Source organism: Chinchilla lanigera, unplaced genomic scaffold (assembly GCF_000276665.1).
Source record: "Chinchilla lanigera isolate Chin_1 unplaced genomic scaffold, ChiLan1.0 scaffold00075, whole genome shotgun sequence".
In the NCBI taxonomy this organism is placed as follows: Eukaryota; Metazoa; Chordata; class Mammalia; order Rodentia; family Chinchillidae; genus Chinchilla; species Chinchilla lanigera.
Window position 1 is genome coordinate 11,216,994 of NW_004955476.1, and position 12,416 is coordinate 11,229,409.

The window sequence follows — 12,416 nt, forward strand, 5'->3', positions numbered from 1 at the left end:
AAAAAAAAGCCAAAAATGAAAGCAAGTAAGAAAGAGAAAAGAAAAAAGAAAAAAAAAAAGAAAAGAGGTCAGAAAAGTCTTCTGGATGCCCAGGGAGAAGGGCAGACAGGACACGCCGGAGAATCAGAGAGCTGGGACTCCAGCGCTGCAGCCTGCCCTTTGCCCACGACACCTGCCCACAGCTGCGGCAACAGCAACAGTGAAGGGGCCAGCATCTTTGTGGGTGCTCAGGGCACCCCAAACACACCAAAGACCCAAGGCCCGAGGAAGGGCCATGTCCCCACAGGCCCCCTCCTCAAGCAGCAACTGCAGACAAGCTTCATCTGCACACGCAAAGGGACCACATGTGGCCCCCAGGACCAGGACATCCTTGGCACCATGCAGCTCTTGGCTACTCCCAGCGGGGAGATGGACACTCAAAAGCCCCAGCACAGAGCCTGTGAGCAGCCGCCAAGCACCCGGGGACACGATGCACCCAGGGGTGCCGGGTGGCCTCCCGACACAGGAGCAACACTGAACAAGCAAGCAGCCTAGGCCGCAAGGAAACCCTTCCCAGGGGAAAGCAGGGGCAGGCTCCATGGGAACAGCCTCGGGGATGCCTGTATCTGCCTGGTGCATTTATTATGCACCTGGTCCTCAGGCCAGGGAACATGCTAGCATCCCCTCCCTCCACTGGAGTCCTTTAATCCACTTGACATGGGCTCCCGCAGGGCCAGACAGGTCCAAGGTCCCCAGCTCTCTCAGGGTCACCTGGAATGGATGATCCAGCCCAGCCTACACTGGCCTTGGGCACCCCTAGCTGTCTGTGCCCTCTCAGCCTTGCCCTGTACCCAGCCAGCCTGCCCAGAAATTGGCAGTCCTCCTGCCTCAGCCCACCAAGTAGCTCGGGTTATGATCAGGTGCTGCTACGCCCACTTCCACTTCTTCCTGAGTCCATTTCACAGTCCTCCTTCTAGGAACCTGTCTACTTCTGCCAACACATCTGGTGTTCTGGCGCTGGACTGTTCATGGCACAGTGCTGCCTCACTTCTCAAACAGCTCAAACTTCCAACTTTGAGCCAAGCTCAAACTTCCCACCACTCGAACAGCAAAGTCTCAGAACACCTGCCTGGTGTTCGTAACTTTGCTCAACAGCTGAGCTGACCTGAAAAACCTGTATGGCCCAGGAGTGAGCCATGCAGTGCATCTCACCATCAACATGAGGGGCAAAGCTTCTAAGCACCACTTGTGCCCAAACGTTAGTGAGAAAAGGTGAAAAAGACCAAGAGACATGCCCCAGGAAGTGCATGCCCCAGTCGCTCCGGAAGGCGCTTGCCCCCGGAAATGACATTTCTCTGCCTCACCCAATTCCACTCCAGCTTCCGGTGCCAGGAAGCCTGCAAGTAAAGGAAAGCACCTGGACAGACTTTTAAAATTTTATTCATTGTATTTTGATAGTGTACTACGTTTACTATGCTTAGATGCTTTAGGGGAATTCCCACATCTAGGGCTAACTTGTTTTTAAGTCCTGGAAAAATGAATTTGTAAGTGTAGTTTCAGGGCCTCAGAACCAAGTACTTGGCTTTCTATTGTTTCTCATGGGAAAACTGCTCACTTCTCGCACTCTGCAGTGTCCACACACGCATCTGGGGAGCACGAGCGCAGCTGCCGGTGCCGGCTCCCGAGCCTCCTCGCTCCCAAGGCAGCAGCCTGTGTCTTCGCTCTCCTCCCCATCAGTCTGGCTAACAATCTGCCAATTCTGTACATTGTTTCCAAGAGCCACCTTCTGCTCCTGCCTTTGTCGTCTCCCTCGGGTTAGCCTGGGCTGAGGAGGAGGCCGGCGGTGACAGGGCTGCTCCTGCTGCCTCACAGGCTTCGCAGCTGTGCCGCCCCCCTGCCTGCAGCGCTGCAGCCACACTTGGCGATGTGGGGTTAGGGTTAGGGTTAGGGTTAGGGTTAGGGTTAGGGTTAGGGTTAGGCTAACCCTAACCCTTCACTCGTCCCCCGTGTTTTTATCCTCATCTGTGTTCTTCCTCTGAACTTCTCGTGATTTACAGGGTGGTGCTCATGAACCTCCGGTGTCACCCGCCCAACTCCGCATCCCACCCCTGCAGGTGGAGAACAGACTCGGCTTCGGCCCTACATGACTGACCTGGCCAACCCAGGCCCCTTGAGGTTGCTGTCCTCACCTTCCCATCCTCACCTTCTCCTCTGAACCAGGCAGAGCAATCAACGGTGTTCCTAACTGGCATTCCTGTCTCCATGCCTACCATAAAAGCCAATCTCTGGCTGGGCGTAGTGGCACATGCCAATGATCTCAGCACTCGGGAGGCTGAGGCAGGAAGATCACTGCAAGTTTGAGGCCAGCCTGAGCTATATAGTGACTTCAAGGCCAGTTTACACTACATAGTGAGAACCCATTTCAAAAAAAGCCCTCAACCTCTGGCTGGCCATAGAGTGCTGACATCCCAGCACTCTAGGGAGGCTGAGGCAGGAGGACCACCACGAGCTATATAGTGAGATCTTGTATCAAAAATAAAATAATATGAAATGAGGAGAAATAAAATAAAAAAATAAAACCCAGCCTCTGAATCCAAAATGACTATTCTATTAACAAAAAGGAAATCAATCACACCAGCCAGGAGGCAGGGATAGGGGAACGACAAGCACAGGCCAGTGAGGCTACACTCCAAGCTGAAGGCCAGCCTGAGCCACACGGCCAGCCAAGACCCTGTGTCAAGAAAAGCGGGGAGATTGTGGGAGTCGCTGACTGCCCCCCACCCTGACCCGGCTGCCTCCTCACTCCTCCCACTGGGCACCACAGCGGAAGCCACCCGAACCCAGAGTGTGCCCTGGGGCCAGCATGTCTCCTGGAGGATCCTCCACGTCAGCCTTGCACAGTACTCAGCCTGGCACTGCCCCCAGCTTTGGCGTGGCCCCATCTTCACGCTGCTCTTCACAGCAAGGCCCACCCGTCACCTCCTCTAACCTGAAAACCTCACCTGCCCAGCCAGTCACCTGCCTCATTCATCCTTCTCCCTTCTCTGTTGTAACTGCCTCCCAACGAGCCCTGTAACCTTGTCTTCTCTGGCTCCATCCACCAAGGCACAAACTCCAGATGAGCACGAAGTTTCGTCTGTGTTCTTCAGTGCTGTTATGGCTGTGTCTAGATGTCCCCCCAAGGCCTCCTGCAGTCAAAGGTAGGGCTTTTCAGAGGTGGCTGATCTGGAGTGAGTGCACTGGGATCAAGGATATGTGATTACTACATCAGTCCACTGACTGGTCTGGCATGGTTCTGGGTAGAACTAAGGCTGCCCCACTCTGGATGTGAGTGCTCCTGGCCTAAGGGCAGGCAGACTGGATAGCATATGAGGGACAGAAAGAGGGTAGATGTTTATCGCTTGCCGCTTACTCCCTTCGGCCTGCCATGGGCTGTCTTCTGTGATGCCCCTCTGCCACTACCCTGCCTTGGAGCTGGCAACTATGAACTGAAACCTCTATAAACTGTGAGCCAAAACAAACCTTTGCTCTTTTACTTTGGGTGGTGGGTATTTTATCTCAGCAACAAGAAAAAGCAACTAGGACAGCTGCCAGCATCCCAGAACCCAGGGCAGCACCTGGCACTGCAGCAGGCCCTCAATAAATCCTCGTAGACAAACACGTAATTTAGATGCAATAGACAGCCCCTTTTAATGTAAATATGGGGCTGGGCGTGGTGGTGCACACCTGTAATCCCAGCATGTGGAAGGCTGAGGCAGGAGAATCGGTGTGAGCTCAAGGTCAGACTGGGCTACAAAGTGAGCTCAAGGCCAGCCTGAACTGCATAGCAAGACTCTGTCTCAAAAAGACATACATACATACATACATACATACAGTAAATATGGGGGCTGGGGAGTTCAGTGGCGTAAGTGCCTGCCTGGCAAGTGCAAGGTCCTGAGTTTGATTTTGGGTACAAAAAAAAATTGCAATTTGATAGGGAAATAGCTCAGCGGCATGGCAGCTGCCTGGTAAATGTGAGGTCCTGGGAGCTGCAAGGAAATCCCGCTCAATGCCCACCTACATGATGTGAAAGAAGCCGGCGCCTCAGGACACCTTAGCAGCTCTTCCACCCACACTGGAGAAAACAACTGTACTACCCATAGACACCAGGGACACTGGCTCCCAGTTCAAAACAAAGCAAATCAGTTCACCAGGCGTGGTGGCGCAAGCATGCAATCCCAGCACTCAAGAGTCTGAAGCAGAAGGATCACTGCAAGTACAAGACCAGCCTGGGCTACAAAGTGAGCTCAAGGACAGCCTGAACTGCACGGTGAGACCCTGTATCAAAAAAAAAAAATAAAAAAATAAAGTAAATATGAGAAGAAACAGCTACAAAACAAAAATGATGAGCTCTGAGGTTTGGGATGACGAAAGAGGAGGCAATTTTTACGATTCACTTCTTAGACTACATTCTTTAAATGTTTTTGTCTTAGCTGGGCATGATGGCACACGCCTGTAATCCCAGCACTTGGGGTAATCCAGGTACTTGGGAGGCTGAGGCAGGAGGATTGCCATGAGTTCAAGGCCAGCCTGGGCTACATAGTGAGCTCAAGGCCAGCCTGAACTGCATAGCGAGACTCTGTCTCAAAAAAAAATCAAAGGAAAAAAAGTTTTTATCTTAAATATTTCAATAAGACAAGAAAATAACAAAATTCATGCTATGGGAAGGGCTGGCTGACAACTAATATAAAATTGGAGGCGGACGCAGCTGAGGGTGGCACTTTTGCTGGGCCTGAGCAAGGCCCCTCATCCCACCCTCAGGAAGCAGAAGATGTGTAAAATGAAAATAAGCAGTGGACAACTGGGAGCAGATGGAAGAGTCAGCATCACGAAGCCAAGACTGGCAGTGGGTCTTGAGGGAGGATGGACGCGTCCTCTGCCGGCTCAAGACTTGCCATTAACCTAGCTCCTAGCTCAGCGATGGCGAACCTTCTGGAGCTTTCAATAACGCAAACAGCCTGCTGCGGCACGTGTGCCACGGGCTGGTCACCACTGCCCCAGTGCCTTCCCATGCAGAGGAAGCTGCAGGGAAATCGCACTCAATGCCCACCTACATGATGTGAAAGAAGCCGGCGCTTCAGGACACCTTAGCAGCTCTTCCACCCACACTGGAGAAAACAACTGTACTACCCATAGACACCAGGGACACTGGCTGAGCCACGGGGTGGGGACCAGAATGGCAAGGCGGGGAGCACTGTGAACAAGGAGCGGCTGTCACAGAACTACCACGGCTCTCAGCAGGTTTGCTCCAGATATGACCACGTCTGCAGAGGCTGGGAGAAAAGTGAGGGATGGGCCTGCCCCGCACCACGCCCACATCCCTGCTCCCATCCCTGTCATCTGCCAGCCCCACAGTGCCTGCCACACAAGGAATCCGTGCCCACCGGACTCCCAGCTGTCACAGCACAGCGTGGCCCACTCTTCCTCTTACCAACAAGGCTAAGGAAATGGGGGACAGTAAGCGACATCTTCGTGTGCCCAGGCCATCAGCCCTCAGGGAGAGTAGTGACTGTGACTTTGCTGCCCCCACTCCAGGGCAGCACTTCGCAGCAGAGCTGCTGCCTGTGGCATCCTCCTGGAGGAGGAGCACCCCTGGGCCCAGCACTCAAGGAGTCTCAGCTGAGCAGCACACACAATGTTCAGGGTGCCCCAGCCTTGTCAGCTTCCTCCAAGACCAGCAAGGCTCTGAAGAAGACAGACACTGCCAGAGTCTGCACACAGTGTCACAACCTAAATCTAAGGTACCATGTGGCCTGGCAAAATTGTTCATTTGTGTTTCTGGCTTTGTCTTGTTCTGTTTTTGCGACAGGGCCTCCTCCCTATATAGTGCAAGCTGGCCTTAAGCTCACTTTGTAGCCCAGGCTGACAGCGAACTCACAATGACCCTCCTGCTTCAGCCTCCTGAATGCTGGGATTACAGGTGTGCACCATTAAGCCTGGCTTACTCATTTGTTTTTTAAGTGAGTGTCATTCAATGTATTTTTATTTAACCTAAGGGAAAACTTATTTAACTTAACTCCATACTCATCAGAAGGCAAAAGAATCACTTAACTTTCCACCTTCCAGTTTTAATATCAAACCCTGGGGGAGCTTCCATCAGGCCAGACCTGTGTTGATGAGGCTCTGGGGACAGGGTGAAGGGAACCCTCACTTCATCACACTGTCGGGGGAGGCAGCCCTGATACACTTAAAGAGTGGTGCTCCGAGGGCCACACAGACACACACTTCTCCCAAGCTCTGACAGAACTGGTCATCTGTGGACATCCTAGCACCTGGTGTATCTCTATGATTTCTGCTTCCCCTGGGAGCCCCTACATTGGAATGAGGGCCACCTTGTCCCTCCACTGTCACCCCATCCTCCAAGCCCCAATTGATTTCTTTTTCTCTTTTTTTTTTTTTTTTTTTTTTTGTACTGGGAATTGAACTCAGGACCTTGCATTTGCCAGGCAGGCACTTCTACCACTGAGCTACATCCTCAGCCCCGTCCGAGCCCCAGACACACAGCCCTCAGTACAGACTCATGCAGGAGACAATTCAGGAAAGAGCTCAGCTTCCCCACAGGCAGATCCACCCTTCTGAAGCCCACCAGCCGCTCCCATCTAAACCCAGGGCACAGGTGTTCCACAGCCAAGGCTTAGACTCAGGAGGAAGTAGCATGTCCATATGCCCCTCACCCTGTCCACCCAGGGGCTGTGTACTGTAGAGGGAACCTACAGACTCACAACACTCTCAGCACTCTTACCCAGCCAAGCTACTGCAGACTCACAGGAAGAATTCTGGGTCCAGAACCTTCCAAATTCTGAGATGAGCTAAGGGAGTCAGGCCATGTTCCAGACCTGCAGCACATATAGGAGAGGTCAGGAGGGGCACTGAATCGGCACTCACGCTCCTGCAAACCTCCGCTAAATAGTTCTCTGCATCTCAGCCTTGAAGAGGATTCATCTGATGTTTCAAGAGGGGAGGAAATGCCAATTAATCCCACAAAGACAGCTTTTCCAGGAGAGCCCCAGACACACAGCCCTGCAGCTTCGAACCCCGATGCCTATGCACCAAAGCAGCAGCAAGGGGACCATCCCAGGAGACGCACGATACCAAGCAACAGATACAGGACTGTGCCATCGCTAGGTGCCCACCCTTCCAAGGAGCCAAGAGGAGACGGCTGCGAGGAACACGGGCGTTTCCTGGAAGCTGAACCACTTGGAGGCAGAGGAGCCCGCTGTCCACATCCCCTCCTTACCCCATATCACATACTTCCCACATCATCCTGTGCAGAAATGAATTATGCAAAACAGTGTAAAAGGAAACATGCAAGGAGAGCATTCTTTTTCAGAAGTCAGCACTTTTTAAATGGACAGTTAGGAAAGACAAAACGGACTTTTGACTTAGAAGGTTCTTTTAAAAATTCAACAACAAGCCGGGTATAGGGACACATGCCTGTCATCCCAGCACTCAGAAAGCTCAAGGCCAGCCTGAACTGCATAGTGAGACCCTGTCTCAAAAAGAAAAAAAAAAAAGAAAAAGAAAAACAGTGTGCCAAAGTCTGATTCTGTCTGCACCACTCTACAGGAAAACCAAGTACCAGCCTCATGTTTGATTCTTACACCAAAGTTACACACAATTTGAATTTGTATGTTCCATTACTCCCTGTCCAGTTGATGACTAATAACAACTGGAACTTTATGAGCAAACAAATATTTTAAACTTTAGTCATGCTACAGTGCAATTCAAGGACATCCAATTCCAGCAGTCAGCAGCGGAATGCAACCCAGCGAGCAGTGGCCACCACTGGGGTCCGTGCACCTGCGGCAGAGCTGCAGTGCTTTCCCAGGACACAGAGAGCCCCCACCTCACATCACCCAATGGAGGCAGCGCCTCTGCACGCACTGCCGAAAGTGGCCAAACTCCAGCCCTGCACCAGCAGTCAATGGCAATGTGTGTAACCTCCTGCCCACAGCAACTCGAATGGTCTCACAACCACCTACTCCTTCTTCCCTCCCATTGCAGCCCTGGCTGCTCTGCAGTCAGACACTCAACTTCTGACATGACTGCGTCCCTATAGGATAAGAGACAAGTCCGCTTTGAGATGCAGCACTGCCTGTCCTGGTGACGGCTGGGCTGATGGGGAGCTATGCCTCGATGCCATCCCCAGTACTAGGGAGAAGACAAACCCCAAACGGCCTATCCAGGAAAGGTCAAACCCAAGGCAAGGCTTCTACCGCACATGCACCCCTCTGCAACATCATCATGCCAAAGAAAACCACCATGCATCAGGGACCACCATGTACCCAACCATATCCTAGTGCTGGGACACAGCAGCAATGTCTGAGACATCTGCCAGGGCCAGGTGCACTCAGTGCTGAGGGTCTCCCTAGTATTTGTGAGGCCCTGTTCCACCCCCAGCACCCAAAAGAGAGACATGTACTAATTAAGTTATATATCACACTCCCTTGCAGATATCACTGGTATAAACAAACAGAAGTTCAAAAATAACTGAATAGCAAATGACAGTTATTTTCCCTGTGTCAGTGGCTCTTTTGTTTCCTTGGTATCCTTTGCCTGAGGACCAACCAACTCAACAGCCCAGATGGATCTCTAGGGGACAGTACTGAATGGGAAAGCCACTCTCAGAAGGTCACGTATTACACAGTTCCATTTATATGACATCCGTGAGATCACAAAATTACAGAGCTGGAGAACAGATGAGCGGTTGCCAGGGCAGGGGCGGTCGCTGTGGCTACCAGGGCTGGCACAAGGGAGCTCTGTGATGATGTGTAGTCTGCACTGCAACCCAGGTGGCAGTCACACAAAGCTACACGTGCTAAAACCGCACAGAACCTCCACACACACACACGTACACAAATGCACTCACACGCACAGGAACACATACATATTAGGGCACATAAAACTAATGAAATCTAAACAGTCTGGTGGTTTGTACCAATGCCAGTTTGTTGAAAATGTCCTGAGTAGCAGGGCATGGTGGCGCACGCCTGTAATCCCAGCAGCCTGTAATCCCAGCACTTGGGAGGCTGAGGCAGGAGGACTGTTGTGAGTTCGAGACCAGCCTGGGTTAAAATGAGCTCAAGGCCAGCCTGAACTGCCTGTCAAGACCCTGTCTCAAAAAGTCCAAAAAAAAAGAAAAGAAAATGTCCTGAGTGTGGTGGTGCACACTTGTAATCTTGGCACTTGGGAGGCTGAGGCAGGAGCACTGCCATGAGGTCAAGGCCAGCCTGGGTTACATAGTGAGTTCGAGAGCAGCGTGAACTACATAGGGAGACCCTGTCAAGAGAGGGGCAGGGGAGGAAAGAAGGAAGGAAAAAAAAGAAAATGTACTGTTGTAGCAGGGTATAGCGGTGCACACCCGCAATCCCAGCACTCAGGAGACTGAGGCAGGGGGATTGCTGTGAGTTTGACGTCAGCCTGGCTACACAAGGAACCCTTGCCTCAAAAAAAAACAAAAAAAGAAAGACAGACAGAAAGACAGTGTTCTGTTATGCAAGATGGTCGCCGTGAAGAATGCCAGGGACATCCTTATTTCTTCACAACTTCCTGTGAATCCATAATCATTTCAAAAGAAAAAATGATTTTAAAACTGAGGCAAAAAAAACTTATTTAATCTCTAAAAACTAAGACCAAATGAAAAGGACTAGAATTTCTTTGAGGACAACATAAAGAGAAGGAGAGAAAAACAGTTTCCACATGTGAAACGTTAGCATAGTCTGGCCCCTGGCTGAATGAAGGTCAGTCAGGAAGGATCAGGTTATTTTCTGAGATACATCAGCTCACTGCCTAAGCCACGAAAGCCACAGGCCTGAGTGGCACGGTGTGACATGGGCACCTCTCCACATGCACTGCTGCCTCTGCTAAGCAGAGCAGGTACGACCAGTGCCTGGTCCGCTGGCCCCTTACCTCTGTCCTCAGTGCTCAGCAGGCCTTCAAGGGGCGCTCAGGGAGCAGTCAGAAAGGCAAGAGAGCTGCACCTGGAGCTGAAACAGACCTCAGCGAGCTCAACATGCGTCTTTGGTGCTGAGGCTGTGGCAGGAAAGAGCCAGTGGGGTAACCTCGGGGCCTGGGCACCACACATGCTCACTGTGGTTGAGCAGCTAGTTCAGCGGCACAGCCAGGCAGGCAAAGGAGGACCAGCTCTGGACCCCACTGCCTCAGTCCTTGGTGAGGTCTCTTCGTTGAGGTCTCCCCGGTCCACTTGTGGTCAACCCTCTTGCTAGGCAAGCACTTGGTGCCAGGCACTGTGACAGTCATGGAGGGATGATGTGGCGACCAAGATACACGGGGTTCCTGCCACACAGGGGACAGAGACCTGCTGGAAAAGGAAGCACCACAAACAAACGCCCCTGCTCAGAGGACAGCAGTGCCAGGTGGGAGAGGGGCACAACAGCAAGGTGGCAAGGGCCCAATGGACCAGAGACCCAGCTCCTGGGGACCAGGGGCCTTCAGAGTATCCCCAGGATTCTCAACTCCACCCAGCAGGGAGCATTTCACCACCCCCACAATGAAGGCATGGAGTGCGTGAACACCCTCTGAGGCAGGACAGTCCCCACAAGGGACAATCCCCTGGTGTCTGCTGTCAGCTGTGGGAAGGTCTGATCCACTGTCAGCCAGCAAGCACCGCCCCGTCCCGTGGAGGCCCCTCTGGTCGGGGCAGGACCGGCACAGAACATGTCTAGTAATGGTGGCCAGTTGTGTGAGAAAACAGTGGTCACCCTCACTGTCCTTCCCACTGCCACTTTCTTCAAAAAAAAATGGAAGGACATTACAGGAATTTAAGCTAGTAAACCCCCATCCAAAGTTTGCTTCACAGTAACACACATTTAGTTTCACAAAATAAATAGAAGCTACCAATGTTGTCCTGGAAACCTCATCCCATGGCAAAGGATGAAAACATAAACGGAAGATGCCTATTTTTCTGAAGAGTTAAGGGAAGGGGCAGACATCTCCTACCCTCCAATCCTCCGCCCATTCTAAAGACTCAAGGGAATACAAGTAAAGGCGAGCCCAACAGCATTTGTTAGGAGATAAAGTTGCCACATTCCTCAAAATAAACATTAACTCTAAAGCCATAAGCATCACAGAGTCAATTATTTGCTGGATAACAAGTCAAAAATAAACACACAAGACAAAAAAGCAACTATTAACTCAGGGAAAGGGACATCTCTGATGCTGACAGGAGTTTCTGCATGCCAAAACCAGGCATGGAAGCCCTTAGCAGGCCACACCCTCTGACTCTTTTCACCACGTGTGGCGTGGTCCCACCTGGGGACACTGGCTGCGAGGGCCTGTGCCTGCAGGGAAGCAGGAATGAGTCTCCACACCCCACACCCGCTGCTGCTGTTGCTGCTGCTGCGGCTCCCTCGGGGAATGAGTCACTTCAGTGTCAGTGGGTGAGATCTAATCAGTGGGCAACAAGCAGCCAGAACCGGGTCACCAGGCCCGTTCGTCTGAACATGGGGTCTCCGGATCCCAACCCGAAGCAAAAACATCCATGCTGTTTTGGAAAAGGCTGGGTTAAATGCTCCATTACTAGAAAGACTGAGATGACATCATGCCGGGGAGGGGCGTCTAGGCAAGAAGCCCCTCGATTGTGCCACAGACCCCAGTCCTGCAAGCTTGTCCTCCTAGATCCCAACACTCCCAGGCCCCTCACTTCCGCCTGAGGCCCCACCCAGCAATCCCCACTCCCCAACCCAGGCTTCACACTTCATCCTCCCCACCACCAATCAGGTCCAGTCCCCCAGGGCCCAGTCCTGTGTACTCGACTCTGCTCCCATCCCCGCCCTACCCCCAGATTTCCACCCCGGACCCTCACCTGCACCCCAGGCTGAGCCCCCGCCCCCAGATCTTTGACCTCACCACCAGACCTGTACCACCAGGCCCACGCCCTCCGCACATCTAACACCCCGGGCCCCCGCTCCGCACCGTAGCCTGCGCCCCCGACCCACAGCCAAGTGAAAGCACCCCCGGGCCCCTGCCCAGCACCCGGCTCGAGACCCCCGCCCCACTGCCAGGTCCACACCCGGAGCTCCGCAGAGCACCCAAACCTGCACCCCGCCCCCGGGTCCCCGCCATACGTCTGCACCCCGGGGCTCCGGCTCGCACCCAGGCCTGGTCGCCGATCGTGCGCACGGCCCGCGCCCCCGGCCCGTGCCCCCGCCCGGGCAGCCGGACTCACAGTTGCGGATGTCCGAAATGAAGACCGCCAGGCCCCGCATCCCGTCCCCCTTGGACACGGCCGGCATCTTCGCGCCCCGGAGTGGCCTCGGCGGCGGCCAGAAACAACACCGGGCGCGGGTGGGCGGCCTCACGCGGGAGCGCCGACGCCGACGACAGCCAGGAGCGCGAGCCCTGCCCGCCGCCGCCTCGCCTGTCCCTGGCTGCGCGGC

General features: G+C 53.2%; 1 protein-coding gene across 1 annotated transcript in view; it reads right to left on the reverse strand.

The window, feature by feature from the left end:
- The window catches only part of Ap2a2 (adaptor-related protein complex 2, alpha 2 subunit), a gene marked incomplete at its 5' end in the record, with an annotated part of 44,442 nt that extends 32,050 nt beyond the window's left edge, over window positions 1-12,392 (reverse strand). Inside the window, 1 exon segment of the mRNA XM_005401795.2 lies at window positions 12,206-12,392. Within this exon segment, the coding sequence (XP_005401852.1) occupies window positions 12,206-12,272 (67 nt within the window).
- Window positions 12,393-12,416: the final 24 nt, after the last annotated feature.